Source organism: Cryptotermes secundus, unplaced genomic scaffold (genome assembly GCF_002891405.2).
Source record: "Cryptotermes secundus unplaced genomic scaffold, Csec_1.0 scaffold746, whole genome shotgun sequence".
NCBI classification, from domain to species: Eukaryota; Metazoa; Arthropoda; class Insecta; order Blattodea; family Kalotermitidae; genus Cryptotermes; species Cryptotermes secundus.
In genome coordinates this window covers 1-14,604 of record NW_019739224.1, presented here as the reverse complement: position 1 = coordinate 14,604, position 14,604 = coordinate 1, and the positions used below count along the sequence as shown (strand labels likewise).

At 43.4% G+C, this 14,604-nt stretch overlaps 1 protein-coding gene across 1 annotated transcript in view; it reads left to right on the top strand.

The window, feature by feature from the left end:
• Positions 1 to 3,021, top strand: part of LOC111871768 (cuticle collagen 13-like) — a gene marked incomplete at its 3' end in the record, with an annotated part of 123,086 nt that extends 120,065 nt beyond the window's left edge. Inside the window, exon 2 of the mRNA XM_033754397.1 lies at positions 2,741 to 3,021. Coding sequence (XP_033610288.1) covers positions 2,741 to 3,021 — 281 coding nt within the window. The remainder of the gene's footprint in view (positions 1 to 2,740) is intronic.
• Positions 3,022 to 14,604: the final 11,583 nt, after the last annotated feature.

Sequence of the window (14,604 nt, the reverse complement as noted above, 5' to 3'; positions counted from 1 at the left end):
TTCCGGAATATAACGACGTGTAGTCCCGTGGAAGCCAACAGACGTTTCAGAGGAACATATTGCATCTATCTTCAAAGTCGAAGAGTAGGCCAAAGAAGAAATCAGTGCGAAGCCGACATTTAATAACTAAATAAATCATATCAAGTTGCTGAATTACTCGCAGTCCACTCTTCACAATCCAGAGTATATAGCTATAAGTAAAACTTTTTTTTTTAAGTTCACTCTTTCACGGTTACTGAGGTTGGTGTAACAGAGCTCAGTTGACGAACTAATGGAAAGAACTAAATAACACCAAACCCCCTAGCCTCGGTGCTATGTGAAATACGTGCCATGTACTTAAATGAATAATGTTTAAGACAACACGCTCAAAATTAAACGTATGCGCTGGGAGGTCTGAAATATATTTCGCTTGCATTTCCAGCTTCTATCCACGCAACTGCATTAATTTAGAAGGGTAATGTTATGGGAAGGTTGTGCCATAACGGGGCGCCTATTAGTGGGCTTCTCACCACGTACTCCCGGGTTCAATCCCAAATGACTTGGCTCACGAATGATGGTAGGCGGAAATGACAATGTAGAACATTTATATGTGATGCTATTCTATTTTCCCCGCCAGTCATCATTCCTCCATTGCCTCTTCCTCATCTGTCACCGCTCCCTAAGTTGTGCAGTAGCCTTGATGAGGCAGCACATTGCCACATGCTCGGTATTTAAGTTGATGCTCAATCTCTATGATCTCCTTCCTGATGCTTGTCTCATTACGTAGTGAGGAAGGTTTATTATTTTCGGATGATCCAAAATCTGATTTATGTTGCTCTTATGTTCACATTAGGCAAATAGACAAGATAAAGCATGAAACCTTACGAAATGCTATGCGTACTGCTTAAAAATAAAAATAGCGTCAGCGTAAAGGTAATTCCTTTTCTCGGCCTGTTGTAGACATAATGAAAGCACTGAGAATAAATTGTACGTGTGAACGTAAAGTATATAGTCAAACGAGACGAACTCGACGCAGAGGGCTTCTAATCGTAGCAGTGAAACGGTATATAACTCGTAGAACTAATATTTACTCACATCCCAGAGTTCCTGGCTTTCAGTAACAACTGACGAACGGAGCTGCGTCATACTTGATTCATTCACAAGATATCTTGTTGTTGGCTTAGGTGCAAATGTTCACATATCGGTAACCATATTTCTGTTGGTATTTCAACTCGTAATTTCATAGATCGCTCCATCTGTGGCTGTCAGCTAACATAATGCGTTTTAAGATGTCTTTCGCCTGTTCAAGATTCCACAGATTTTTGTTATGCATTATGAATATTGATGATATGGCACATGATTCGTCCGCACTAGTTGAGGAATACCGCGAAAATATAAATGTGCCTTCTTTGGTAAGTGCAGATCGGTGGAAGATCAATACGACTAGATTTACAAGTAGTCTTTTTGAAAAAAAAAAATGTCAGCAAGAAGAGCTATTGTGTATGAAATATGTGTTTGCGGAGCTACAAAAGCCTAATGCAGACGACCTTATATTCAGAATTTATGACTCTAATTTATTGTATAAGACCGCCTCTGTGGTCTAGTGGTCAGCGTTTCTGGCTACAAATCCAGATGTCCGGGTTCGATTCCCTACCGGATTTTTTCTTAGGAGTAGTGGGTTTGGAACGGGGTGCACTCAGCCTCGTGATCAGGAAATAGCGGATCCGGTCTAGAAAACCGAAATTAACGGCCGTGGGGATTCGTTGCGCTGACCACACGACTTCCTCTATCCGCAAAAGCTGGCACTAAACTTCGCCGACAAGCGGCGGTCGCTCGGTCGGTATAGTTCGCTTGCGGACTTCAGGCCACGGAGTTATTTATTGTATAACCGAGAAAGTTAAAAATAAGAGAACAGTCAGTTGTTTCTGTATTGTAAAAAGGCTTTATGTAATGAAAGATAATGTTGTTTCTTTGTCTGTTACCCTACAAGAGTGTCTGAGAACAAAGAACTGAGAAAATTTTTTACATCTGATACAGAGGAAGTAACAAGAGACTGAATATAGAACACATATCAAGCAACTAAACAATTTCATTCATAAAAAATTATGGAATTAATAGAAGTCAAGGAAGACATGTCAAATGGGACATAGGCATTCTTTGGGGTACATAGAAAATGTACACAAAATTTTAATATAAAAACCTGAAGGGAAGAGTAATGTGGATTTAACTGGCTCGGAATTATTTTGAATACGGCAATAAACCAATCGATTCCATAAAAGACGTGGAACAGCTACCAGCTTCTCAAGAATGACTGCTAAGTTGGGTTGGTTCATGTTAGTACTGTTCTTACTGCCATTTCTGTTGTGACTCCAGCTACTATAGGAACAAGGGTGCGTCATCGTCAGTCAATGACACAGATAATTACGCCAACAGAAAACAAACTCCGTGCTTTTAGTCCGCAAGCGAACTATACCGACCGAGCGACCGCCGCTTGTCGGCGAAGTTAGTGCCAACTTAGCGGCAAATCATTGCACTCTCATTTGAAAATTATGGCATAGACCCCAACATGAAATTGACATAAACTTAAGTAGGGCTTTTCGCCATAAGGATACATACATAACATATGACATGTCCTTATCCATAGAGTAGATGGACTATGTTGAATGTAAGAGATTAGAATCTGCGCCACCTGTTTCACCAAGTACAGTCAGTTCCGCACAACGTGTGTTCTAATGCAATTTATGTCTTGGTCTACTTACAGGTTGCCAGGCAGTGGCTCGGGGTCCAGTCTCTCTGAGCTTCAGTTCCTGGCGGCGTCGCGGCGGGCTGCGGCGGCTGCTGCAGGGGCGGTGTTGCCCCCAGGGGCAGGTGGGGCCGCGGGGCCTGCTGGGGCTGCAGGGGGTGGCGTGGCTGTACCACCACCACCACCCCCACATCATCCCCCGGGCCCCGACTTTCACCCCGCTTATAGGCTCAATCCTTACATGGAGCACCTGTACTCTTCTCTTCAGCAGCATTCTAGTCCAGCCGCGTCCCTTCACGGTCAGTGCAGCTTGTGACGCCCCTCACGTGTTCTGTAGCCGAATTTTGTCATGATACATTCTAGTCCAGCCGCGTCCCTTCACGGTCAGTGCAGCTTGTGACACCCCTCACGTGTTCTATATCCAAATTTTGTCATGATACATTCTAGTCCAGCCGCGTCCCTTCACGGTCAGTGCAACTTGTGACGCTCCTCACGTGTTCTGTACCCGAATTTTTATCATGATACATTCTAGTCCAACCGCGTCCCTTCACGGTCAGTGCAGCTTGTGTCTCTCCTCACGTGTTCTGTAGCCGAATTTTATCATGATACATTCTAGTCCAGCCGCGTCCCTTCACGGTCAGTGCAGCTTGTGACGTCCCTCACGTGTTCTGTACCCGAAATTTGTCATGATACACTCTAGTCCAGCCGCGTCCCTTCTCGGTCAGTGCAGCTTGTGACGCCCCTCAAGTGTTCTGTAGCCGAATCTTGTCTTGATAAATTCAGTCACTAAGTCCATGGAGCCCAGTCCGTCTCGAGAAGCCATCAGTTTCTCAGTTACTCAAGAATTTCTCGTTTTATGAAACCCTAAGGTTCATTACCGTGATCACAAAGAGCCCACCACTGGTCCCTATCCTGAGCCCATACCATCCCCTCATATTTATCTAATACCCTTCTAAATGTTATCCTTCCACATGCATCTGTTTCTTCTTAGTGGTCCCTTTCCTTCTGGTTTTCCCACCAAAACCCTATATGCATTCTTGTTCTTCCTCATTCGTGCTACATGCTCTGCTCATCTCATGCTCCTTGACTTCATACGTCCAATTTTATTTGACGAGGAGTTCAATTTATGAAGCTCCTCATTATGCAGTTGCCCCCAACCCGCTTTCATTTCATCCCCCTCAGCTCAAAATATCTTATCATCGTGTTCTCAAACGCTCTCAGTTTATGTTCTTACCTTAACGTTAGAGACCAATTTCGCACAAATACAAAACCACGGTCAAAAGTATAATTTTTACGTTTTTATACAGTAAATGGGAAGACGAAACTGAATGGTAGCAAGCATTACCCGAATTCAGTCTGTTCTTAATTTCGTCACAAATTTTGATTTCTTATTTTCGTTCTCTTTTGCTACGTTTTCAAAGGATCTGTTAGTTCTCTTTAGATTATGATTTTGTCCTGCTTTCTGGTGACAATTCATTAGCATATACCACGTTTCTTTGTGTATTAACCTGTAGACGAACTTCCTTACAATCAGCAATGAGCTCGTCTTTATGTAGCAGGCCACCAAGACTGAAGAGGACAGAAACAAACTGGAAGACACTCGACAGCAATATCAGCATGTCGTGACACACTCAGAATATTTAGACCGTAATATAGGTCACGGTAGCCGAGCGGTCTAAAGCATGTGCTGCCTTAGCTCGCTCGGAAGCCCGGATCGTGGGTTCGAATCCCACTCAGGGCATGGATGTTTGATATGTGTATGCGCTTATTCTGTTTTTGTGTTGTTCTGTGTTTAGGTAGAGGCCTTGCGACGGGCTGATCTCCCGTTCAAGGAGTCCTACCGTCTGTAGAATGATCATGAAACTGAGAAATCAGCTCTATACTCCAAATTGGGAGAAAGAGGAAGGGGGGGGGGAGGCTCTGAGGTGGAGATAAAGTTCTCCACGTGCTTAATTAATTAGCCATGACACCATCGAGACTTGCGCATAGGTGCACGAATTCTTACCCTCGGTACTAGATGAAGGCGAACGCAGCTTCATGCTCCTGTCCCTCCACGCCCGTGGAATTATGCGTCTGTACAAATTGGATTGGCTGGGTGGGCAGTATAGCTAGTGGGGCCTCTAGAGGAGAGAACTTGATGTCGAACCCCGATTCCTTGGCCGTATAAGAAGTAGCCCCTCGATATACATACCGAGCTGAGAGAAAATATAAAATTAAATGGCAGTCCAACAATCTGAGAAACTTTAAAACTCACACTACTAGACAAATCCGAAATCAAATTTATTCTGTAGGTCTATATATTCTTATTGTTTTATTTGGAGCCTAATGAAACAAAACAAACTCCGTGGCTTGAGTCCGCGAGCGAACTATACCGACCGAGCGACCGCCGCTTGTCTGCGAAGTTAGTGTCAACTTTAGCGGATAGAGGGTGTTACATGGTCAGCGCAACGAATCCCCACGGCCGTTGATCTCGGTTTTCTAGACCGGAGCCGCTATTTCTTAGAAATATCTCCTCAGTTATCCTCACGAGGCTGAGTGGACCCCGTTCCAGACCCACTACTTCTCAGAAAATCTTGTAGCGCCGGGAATCGAACCCTGACCTCTGGATCTGTAGCCAGGAACTCTGACCACTAGACCACAGAGGCGGTCTTTGGAGCCTAATACGAGTTGTTAAAGGAAGAAACAGTGATAAGAATGGAGACAGCAGGAAAGTTTCCCTCAGAACTGTCGTAGGACACTGAATGAACTATCATGGATGTAATAAAGACCTTAGGGAAGAATAGAAAATAAAATTATGTTAGTACAGTGGTAACAAGTATCTAAGTAAATGGCTGTCATTCATAATGAGCATTCGAAGAAAGGTCAGTTTTATTTGCATCGTGCCCAAATGTGTCGTGTCGTGCATGCTGCGTCTGCACCTGCCCCATTCAGTGCGAACGTATGAATGAACTTGACCCGCATTCAGCAAGGAAAGATAATCCGGAAGTGATAGCACTCCATTACGCCGTGTTTCGTTTCAAGGAGCCCTCACATTTTTATCGCATCGTATGATATGGAGGATGCACGTGTCCCGGTTACAAAGTGTTCCCGGATGTCAGGGATATTACGTTCAAAGTATAGAATTTCAGTAACCCTTGAAGCTACATAATACAAAACGGTGCATACAACAGTTTCTTCAATGATGCCTTTAGGTTTTATCCTGTAAAAGTAAGATCTCGCTGCTATTAGCGCATTTCTCGAAACTGTTTTCGTATCTTTAGAAGCTCCAGTTGAGAGTCGCCGTAGTATAGAACACATATAATATACATACACTTCAGTGCATTTTGGCGAATTATGTCGCTCGCGTCTTTTGAAATCTTTTCGCTATTTCTTCGACAGTGTTAGAAGTGACCTACAAGCTAATAACTCTTCTAGACTTATGTTCAGTGATGTAAGGTAGGCCACACACCGGCATGCGTCAAGACATGTACGTGGTGCGTTCCGTAAATAATGCCTCCAATTTTTTTGTGTTAATATGTAACATCTGAGCTGGATGTTGGTGTTGTAGTAAAGGTTGAACCTTCCCGCCAATGTACTGTTAGTTTGGTTGTCATGCGACAGATAGCGACAGCAGAGCAGTCTACCAAAATGACGTCTGGCATAGAAGTGCGTATCAAACACAGATGTGTTATTGAATTTCTCACTGCCGAACAAATTGTACCCATTGACATCCATCGACACTTGCTAAAGGTGTACGGAGACGATACAGTGGAGGCGGTGGGTAGTGCGTTTCAACAGTGGCGAAAGTGAAGTGCACGACAAGCCACGCTCTGGGCGTCCCTGCTCAGCTGCCACTCCTCACAATGAACAGCGCCTCATACGAACAGATCAGCAGATAACGACCAGGGACAGTCAATTCTAAACGCTACAAGACGACGCTGACTAAGCTGAAAGCCCGTATTTCCCGAGTCAGGCCAGAGAAGCAGACAACCTTTCGCTTACAACTCGATAACGCTAGACCCCATACCAGTTTGGCGACCACCGCGCACATTGCAAAGTTTGGCTGGACTGTCCTACCACATCCACCTTATAGCCCTGATTTAGCACCTTCAGACTTCCATCTCTTTGGGCCTATGAAAGACGGACTACGTGGGCAACATTTTCCAGACAACGATGCTGTCATTGCAGCTGTAGGAAAGTGGCTAGCCTCTGCTGGCGCAGACTTTTACGGGCGCGGCATACAGGCTCTTGTTCATCGCTGGCAAAAGTGCATAGCGAATGGTGGTGATTATGTGGAAAAATAGCTGTAAGTAGCTGAAATCTTGCTCTATATAACTGCGTTAGTATGATTTCTGTATCTGTTGTAGTTTTCTTAAAAAAATAAGAGGCATTATATACGGAACGCCCGTAGTAACATTCAAGACACGATGTCTGCGTCATGACTCAAAGCAAGGAGCACAATTGAAACAAATGAGATTATGAAAACCGTCGCACACCGGTCTGAGTCACGATGCTGACGTCAGCTTCATGCTGACGAATCACGAATGAAGCAAAACTGCATCTTTTGTCCCATGTCTTGAATGCTTGTCTTGACGCAGTTGGTGTTCGGCCGCCCTAAGGGTAACTGTCATGTCTGTATGTCGTAATTTCAAATTCTGTTTCGTTAAACTCATTGCATGGAAATGACGTAAGTCAAATTATGTATTGTTCTATGAGCATTTCCCGGATTTTATGTAGAGTTCTGCATAGTGCTTCAGTCTGTAAGACAGCGCCGCTGAAATGCAGACAGTACCAATTCTCACGTGAGCAGTGGGCTTGTGAAGGAGCATATTCAGTTGAAATTACCACGTACAGTACCTTCTCACTGACATTTGGGGGGGGGACGTATTTTGCATATTGTCACGTGTTCAGGGTCCCGTGACGAATAATAACGGATTATGGATCTGATGACTGGATTTATTAACACATTCTTTTACAGTCTCTCTTAATCACAATCAATTATAGCGCTATCGTTAATCTACCCACTTCATAAATCACTAGTACACGCTCCATCCTCATCCTTGTACTCTCAACTACTGCCAGCTTCGGAATTCACTTCTCTCATAACCACTTTGCACGAACCCAACGGAAAACACAGCCTGTATTGACCTCGCCGTTGCTTAGCAGTGGATTCCATATTGTTGTCACGCGCATAAGCGGAAAGGTGTTTACCGGCCAATTTCCTAGCAGTGGGCTCCCTATTGCATGCACTTGTGTTGTAGGAATGCTTTTACCAAGCCATTGCCTAGCAACGGGTATACACGGTACAATATTACCTGTAAGTCTCACTTCGTGCAATAGAGAAGGAAGAAGAAGACGAAGGTAGTGATTATGATCACGATGATGAAATTGACCTGTTGTCCTCCATCTAATGCCGATGTTAATAAAGCTTAGAGCTATACCACTGTTTCCCCCAACCAGTTTTCGTAGTGCAGTGTTTAAACACATTAACAGACGTACGGCTTGTACCTTCAATAGTGAAGAACTCCATTAGTAGTCACGCAGCTAGAAAAGAAATTATTTTTTACGGAACCAAAAGATTTATTGCCGTGTTCACAAGAGCCCCATTCGTCCTGTACTGAGCCAGATGAATCTTAACCAAACCCCAAACCTTATTTCTTTCAGATCCATTTAATATAACATCTGAGTTTGTAATGTCGTACAGTTCGGACACAGCCCAGAATTTCGGAGGGAGATATCGCCTCTGTTCTTCAGGGTTGAAGAGTAACACTAAAAGAAACTAGCAGAATCAGGTGAGAAGTTGAGGATTGGTTAGTTTTCTCATCAACCATGAAGATGGAGGCGCTGTGTCTCCGAACTACAAGGAGCTGGAACCCAGAGAACCACCGTGACGACCCGAAACCCAATATTTCTTCACCCCACTTTTAAATTTGTGCAATAAGTTCCATAGACAGTTTGTGGATGAAGATATTAAAAGAACTACATTTGGTCGGATAATTTGGAAATTCTCTTTTTTGCTCCGATACCTTTGTTTGTAATGAAGACCTCCAACCGCGTTGTGTGAATGAGGATGCAGTTATCCACATTAGTATCCTCCTAACCACATACATTCCCTAAGTGCATGAGAAAAATATAGTATTGTGTGTTGAAGTAAAGAAAGCGCTGCCTGCACGGTGAGGTTTCACCTGCTCATGAGAAACAAATATCCGTTATTATGTAGCCTAATACATATATATGTATATATGTGCAATGATAAATAAAAATCAAATAATAACATATCCACCCACAGATAGAAAATACCGAGCAGACAATAATGATTAGTTTCTGTACGAAAGTAAACGTGTTGTATAATGTCTGCCGTGTACAGCAAGGCTCGAAATTTACTGTTCCAGCACAGGGAAGCTTTAAATATATTGTTCATACGGTCATCGTCGGCATCAAGGAAAAGGCCTTTATGTCTGTTCCTTCTTAATTGTTTTTCTATCTCCTACAACTTTCTACGTCCCTTATCCCTATTGGTTTATAATCCAGGATGCGTTTCGACCAGTTATGGTGTCCCATTCCTTCCACATGTTGCTACCAATTTGTTTTAATTAATCTCTTTTTCTCAGTTTATATATTCCTCATTTTAACCTTACATCTAGATTGTATAATTACGGTAGCCTAGTGCATCCTTACGGTAAAGGTAAGGTTGTCCCTGTGCTTAATTAATTGAGCACTGCGCCATGAAGGCGTATGGGGGAGTGGATATATAGATCTATATTTTCTTGACCTCGGCACTAATTGGAGGTGAGTGGTCAGCTACACGCCCCGGCCGCTTTACCCCTGGGTATCCACTGGATAGGAGGCTCGGTAGACCTCAGAGCCCGTTTGGACGACGTGGAGAAGAGAAAATTGTTCACCCTATTGGGAATCGAACTCCAACCCCTCTGTCGTCGAGCCCGTAGCCAATCGCTATCCCGGCGCTTGCATCCTTACAGTAAGGATCGAAATTGCTGCCCCAGTACAGTAATGCTCAGAATTTCCGCACCGTACATTGAAGTTCTAAACCTAATGTGAGGATACCGATTGGGAAATGAAGCTCTGTCCTTCATGTACTTTTATAAAATATACAGGGAGACGTACATTGCTCGACACACACACACACGGATAATTATAACCTGCTATGCAGCAGCGGAAGACGTGTTTCTTTGTTGGTACACAAGTGAAAGTAGCGGGTATTCCTTAGTCAAGAGAACTGCGACCCAGTCACACGTAAGTCACTGGCTGCTGGTTGGCTAACAGGAAACATAAAAGAAAACCTCGACAAAACTCTATTAAATAATAGTATAATGTAATGCTTCGTGCCTTAGTTCAGGGCACGTGATAGCGTAGTTGATTGAGGCACTATGCTACAAGCCGGAAGGTCGCGGGATCGAGTCCCGACGAGGTGGATTTTTACCAATGTCCTAATCCTTCCAGCCGACTCAGCCTCTAACAGAAATGAGTACCAGGAATCTTCCTGGGGGGTAAAGGGCGGCCGGCGCGTAAGGCTGACAACCTTACCGCCACATGTGAACCAATTGTCTAGAAAATGTGGGAGCCTCAACGTCTCACAACCCTATGGTCCTCCACGGCCTGTTACAGGGATAGCTATACTTTACCCTTTTTAACTTAATGCCTTANACCATGCAGTACATTTAGGATGGTTTCTAATCTATTTAAAAAGTTAGTTCATTCGGTCGAGTTCATTATAAGTAACACTTCCCATCTTTATACAGAACCAAGGGCAGAGCTGTTCTCCTGTGTGACGGACAGTTCACATATTTGACATTGCAACTGAAACAGTTCCACCAACCTTACTGAGATATAAAAAAAAAGTAACAGTAACATAAGTGGGCTATAATGACTCGCCCCTCCCCTGCCCCCTGTCCTTCAGTGATTGAGGTATAAAGTTTTTGACCTGTTATTATAGCAAGTAGCACTAGGAACGAGGTAACAAGAGCGGTAACTGATGCTTTGCTTTATTCCTTTGTAGATATATTTTTAAAACAAATGGAGAATAAGTGGTTTTGTAAGGGCGGTGTATTGCTTGATCACAAGGTATGGCGGTTGCCGGGAAGATCTGCATCCTGTAACCACAACACAGCCGCACACCTTGCGTGTCTGTAAATGGGCCGTTAAGGACCGGTCCCAAGGCCTCGTTTGTTAAGAGAGAGAAGTATATAAAAACCCGCTTATTAAGTGTATTGATTAATGACTCAATATATTGCTCTCAGGTCAGTGATCACTTACGTATTTTTCATCTGTGTGTATCCATGTATGTGGAATGAATCCACTGCGTAAGGACCTTCTTTTGAAGCTGATGGACTCTTAGTTTGTCAAGACATTTCCTCGATTGTACTGAAGCAGGAGATCTATTGTAGCATTCACAACTCCCCTCGCCTCCACTGGACAATATGTTGAGCCAGCTGAATCAATTACACTCACACGGAATTTTAAAAGAATCTATTTTAATATTATCTTCCCATCTATTCCTGATCAGCCAGGATAGCTACCTCGGTATATTGAACAGGCTGCAGGCTGGACGATCCGCTCCCTGGATTGTCCAGACCAGTTATGGAAACCGTTCAGCCTCGTATCCAATAGATATCGGCAGCATTTTCCCAAAGGGTAAGGTGGACTGAGCGCCATACATCTTTATGTTGTGGGTCTTAATTAAGCACAGGAACAACTTCATCATCTATACCTAAGTATCACAAGCGGTCTCTTCCCTTGAGGTTTCGTGTTTCTTATTGTCTGTGCATGCTACATGTCCCGCCTGTCATACCCCTCTTCAGTCCAACTACTAATATTTTGTGAAAGGTCAAATTATGAAGCTCCTCATTGTAAATATTTCCACATTTCTAATATTTTCCTTACCTGTTCTCGGGTACCTCTAATCTATGTTCTTGCCTTCCTGTGTAACAATATGACACCTACCGGTATAAAGGAATAAGTAAAATTACAGTTCTTAATATTTTTAATATTTAGGTTTTGGGATAGAAGACAGTGACCTGAATTGTTGCGAGAATTACACCACTATAATACGCTCATTAACTTCCTCATTAATATAGCTATAAATTGTAATTATTTCCCAAATGTGGGATTTTCTGATACCCCCTGGTATTTTTCCAGAACCGATGATATCTCAATAGATTAATTTGTTCTGGGGTTTCTCAATGAAGCATTTTCTTCATCTTCATATGTCACGTGCCTCAGATAGTGGGGCGGTTGCGTGAGGAATAAATGAAACTGGATATGGAAGAAATGAGTCATGGTTTTACAAGATATTATCGAGGAATTAGCATGGAGAGAATGGAGAAAACCATGAAAATTCTCGGTCAGGATGGTCGGCCTCCGGTGAGAGATCAGAAACCACTTCCTGCTGAATTCGAAGTAGATGTGTTGAATCTCTATCCGTTACGTCGCGTGTACTGCTCACCCATTCGCTCACTACTGTGCCTGTTATTTGAAAACTCTTTAGCAGCATCAAAATTTTGATTCAGGATGAAATTAAGGGCAGATTAAATTCGGGAAATGTTTTTGCTTTCATTCAGTTAAGAACCTTCTGCCTTCTTGTCTGCTGTCCAAAAATTAGAAATTAATATGTACGAAACTATAATTTTGCCCGTAGTTTTGTATAGCTGTGAAACTTGGTCTCTGACTCTAAGGAAAGAACAAAGACCGAGGACATTTGAGAAGAGGGTGCTGAGGAAAATATTAGGACCGAAGAAGGATGAAATAATAGGATTCTGGAAGTAATTACTAAACGAGGAGCGTTATAACTGTACTTTTTCGCCAATACAATTAGAACGATGAAGCCAAGGAAGATGAGATTGGCAGAATATGTAGCATGAATGGGGAGAAGATAAATTTATATAGTGTTTTCATGGGAAATCCAGAAGGAAAGAGACCACTAGGAAGACCTAGAAGTACGTGGGATGATAATGAAATGGGTCTCAGAGACATGGGGTGGGGTGACATGGACTGGATTAATCTGGCCCAGCGTGGGAATCAGTGGCAGGCTCTTGTGAACACGACAATAAACCTTTGAGTTCCATAAAATATTGGAACATTCTAGAGTAGCTGAGCAACTGACGATTTCTCAATGACTCAGCTCCATGGACTTCATAAATTAGTTAGTGAATTAGATAAGGGCCGTGCCATAGCTTAAGCGGTTCGTCGCTGGCTTCCCACCGCGGCGGCCAGGGTTCGATCCGGGCTCTGGTCAAGTGGGATTTGTGGTGGACAATGTGGCGCTGGTGCGGGTTTTCTCCGAGTACTTCGGTTTCCCCTGCTAATCTTCATTCCACCAAAATCTCCATCATAATCACCCGGGGCAGGCTACAATAGGCCAATCAGTGGTCGCCGTGCCGAGTGGACCCAGTTGGACTCCCCCCCTCCCCAAGCGAATTAGTGAGTTACTTAGTTAGCACCTCTCCATTCTTTCATGGGTCTCGTTCAAGTTTTGGGTGACATCACACACGCCCTGAATGTGATTCGAACCTGTGATCCATCATATTTCTTTCGTTAGAAAACAAATTTCGAAATATTGTTACTCAGACCTAAATAGAATTGCCACTTCGAACTGTAACTGTAACTAAACTGACAGTTAAAAAGTCAGATACGGGAAACGGAGGTATCATGTTTGTGGACTTGGCAGTAGGTTAGATGCATCTAGTCGAGAAGGAGGCTTCATTTTGGTCGGGGCTCGTCTCCTTGTGCTGCTGCAGTGTATAAAAATAAACAAGAAAGCTCATTCAGAAAACTCATTTCCTTTAGTGCGGTCTCATAAGATGAAAGGAAGAAGGAACCAGAACAGACGCAAGCGCTGCCCTGGAATGTCGGAGCGGTGAGGGCTCCATGGCTTCATGCGTTGCTCCTTTGGTTTTGCCTGTTCAAAGAATATAAAAACTGTCGTAAACTTTTAATTCACTTTGTGGCTATTGCCAATTCTTGAGACACGTCTGTTTTCCTTTCTTGCTTTTTTTTTTTCAAAGGGGAAAAGTAGATCTAACCTGCTTCTGCTATAGTTGCATCGTTTATGACAAGTTTGTAACAAACACTTTGGCTTGCCCCTATGATTGATCTAATATGAGAACTTAGTAGGTCACTTGGAGTCTTCAACATCTGAATAAAAGTACCGGGCATGCAAGTTGCACGTTGTTCAAGTGTATCGATGTTTCTGTTTGCACAGCCGCAAGTCCTGCGCAGATTTTTCGTTCCTTACATCAGTGACTTCGAGTCTGAAGGTTAAATTTGAGTTTGCACGGACTGTAATTTCGTATTTTTACTTATTCGCCTTCGAATTCACTCGAACTATAACCCTCTGCAGGTCTTGGTCTCCGCTATGGTTCCATAACAGTAAATTTTTCCCGGGTGGGGTCGTCAGCCCCACACCCAACCCCCAACCTGGAGCACCATGAATTGTACTTTATCTGGTCCCTATCCTTTGACCTGTCTGGCATCGGTGGCCCTACCAGGAGCATATGGTACCGCCAGCATGGCTCTCCGGGTCACTGGGGCGCGCAAACCTCCTCTCCACGATAAGGCTGTAGTCCTCGAGAAGGATTTTACTTACCTTCCTCAAATAAATGTAGGAATAATCTTAGATTCCATTACAAAAGTCACACGTCAGCGTTTTACCACACTCTGTGTGTGTGATGGTGCCCATATTTGGTTAGTTGTCTTGTATGGATGTAAAGCTTCCTTTCTTACTCTCATGGAAAATTTGAAAACGTTCGAAAAAGAACTAGCCAGGAAAATATTTTGATTTTAGTACGATGGTACGTTATAAAACGTAAAGCTGTCCACGTAACAGGTTGTTTTGAGGCGTCGAGGCTGCCACATTTGCTAGACAATCGGCTCACAGATGGCGGTGA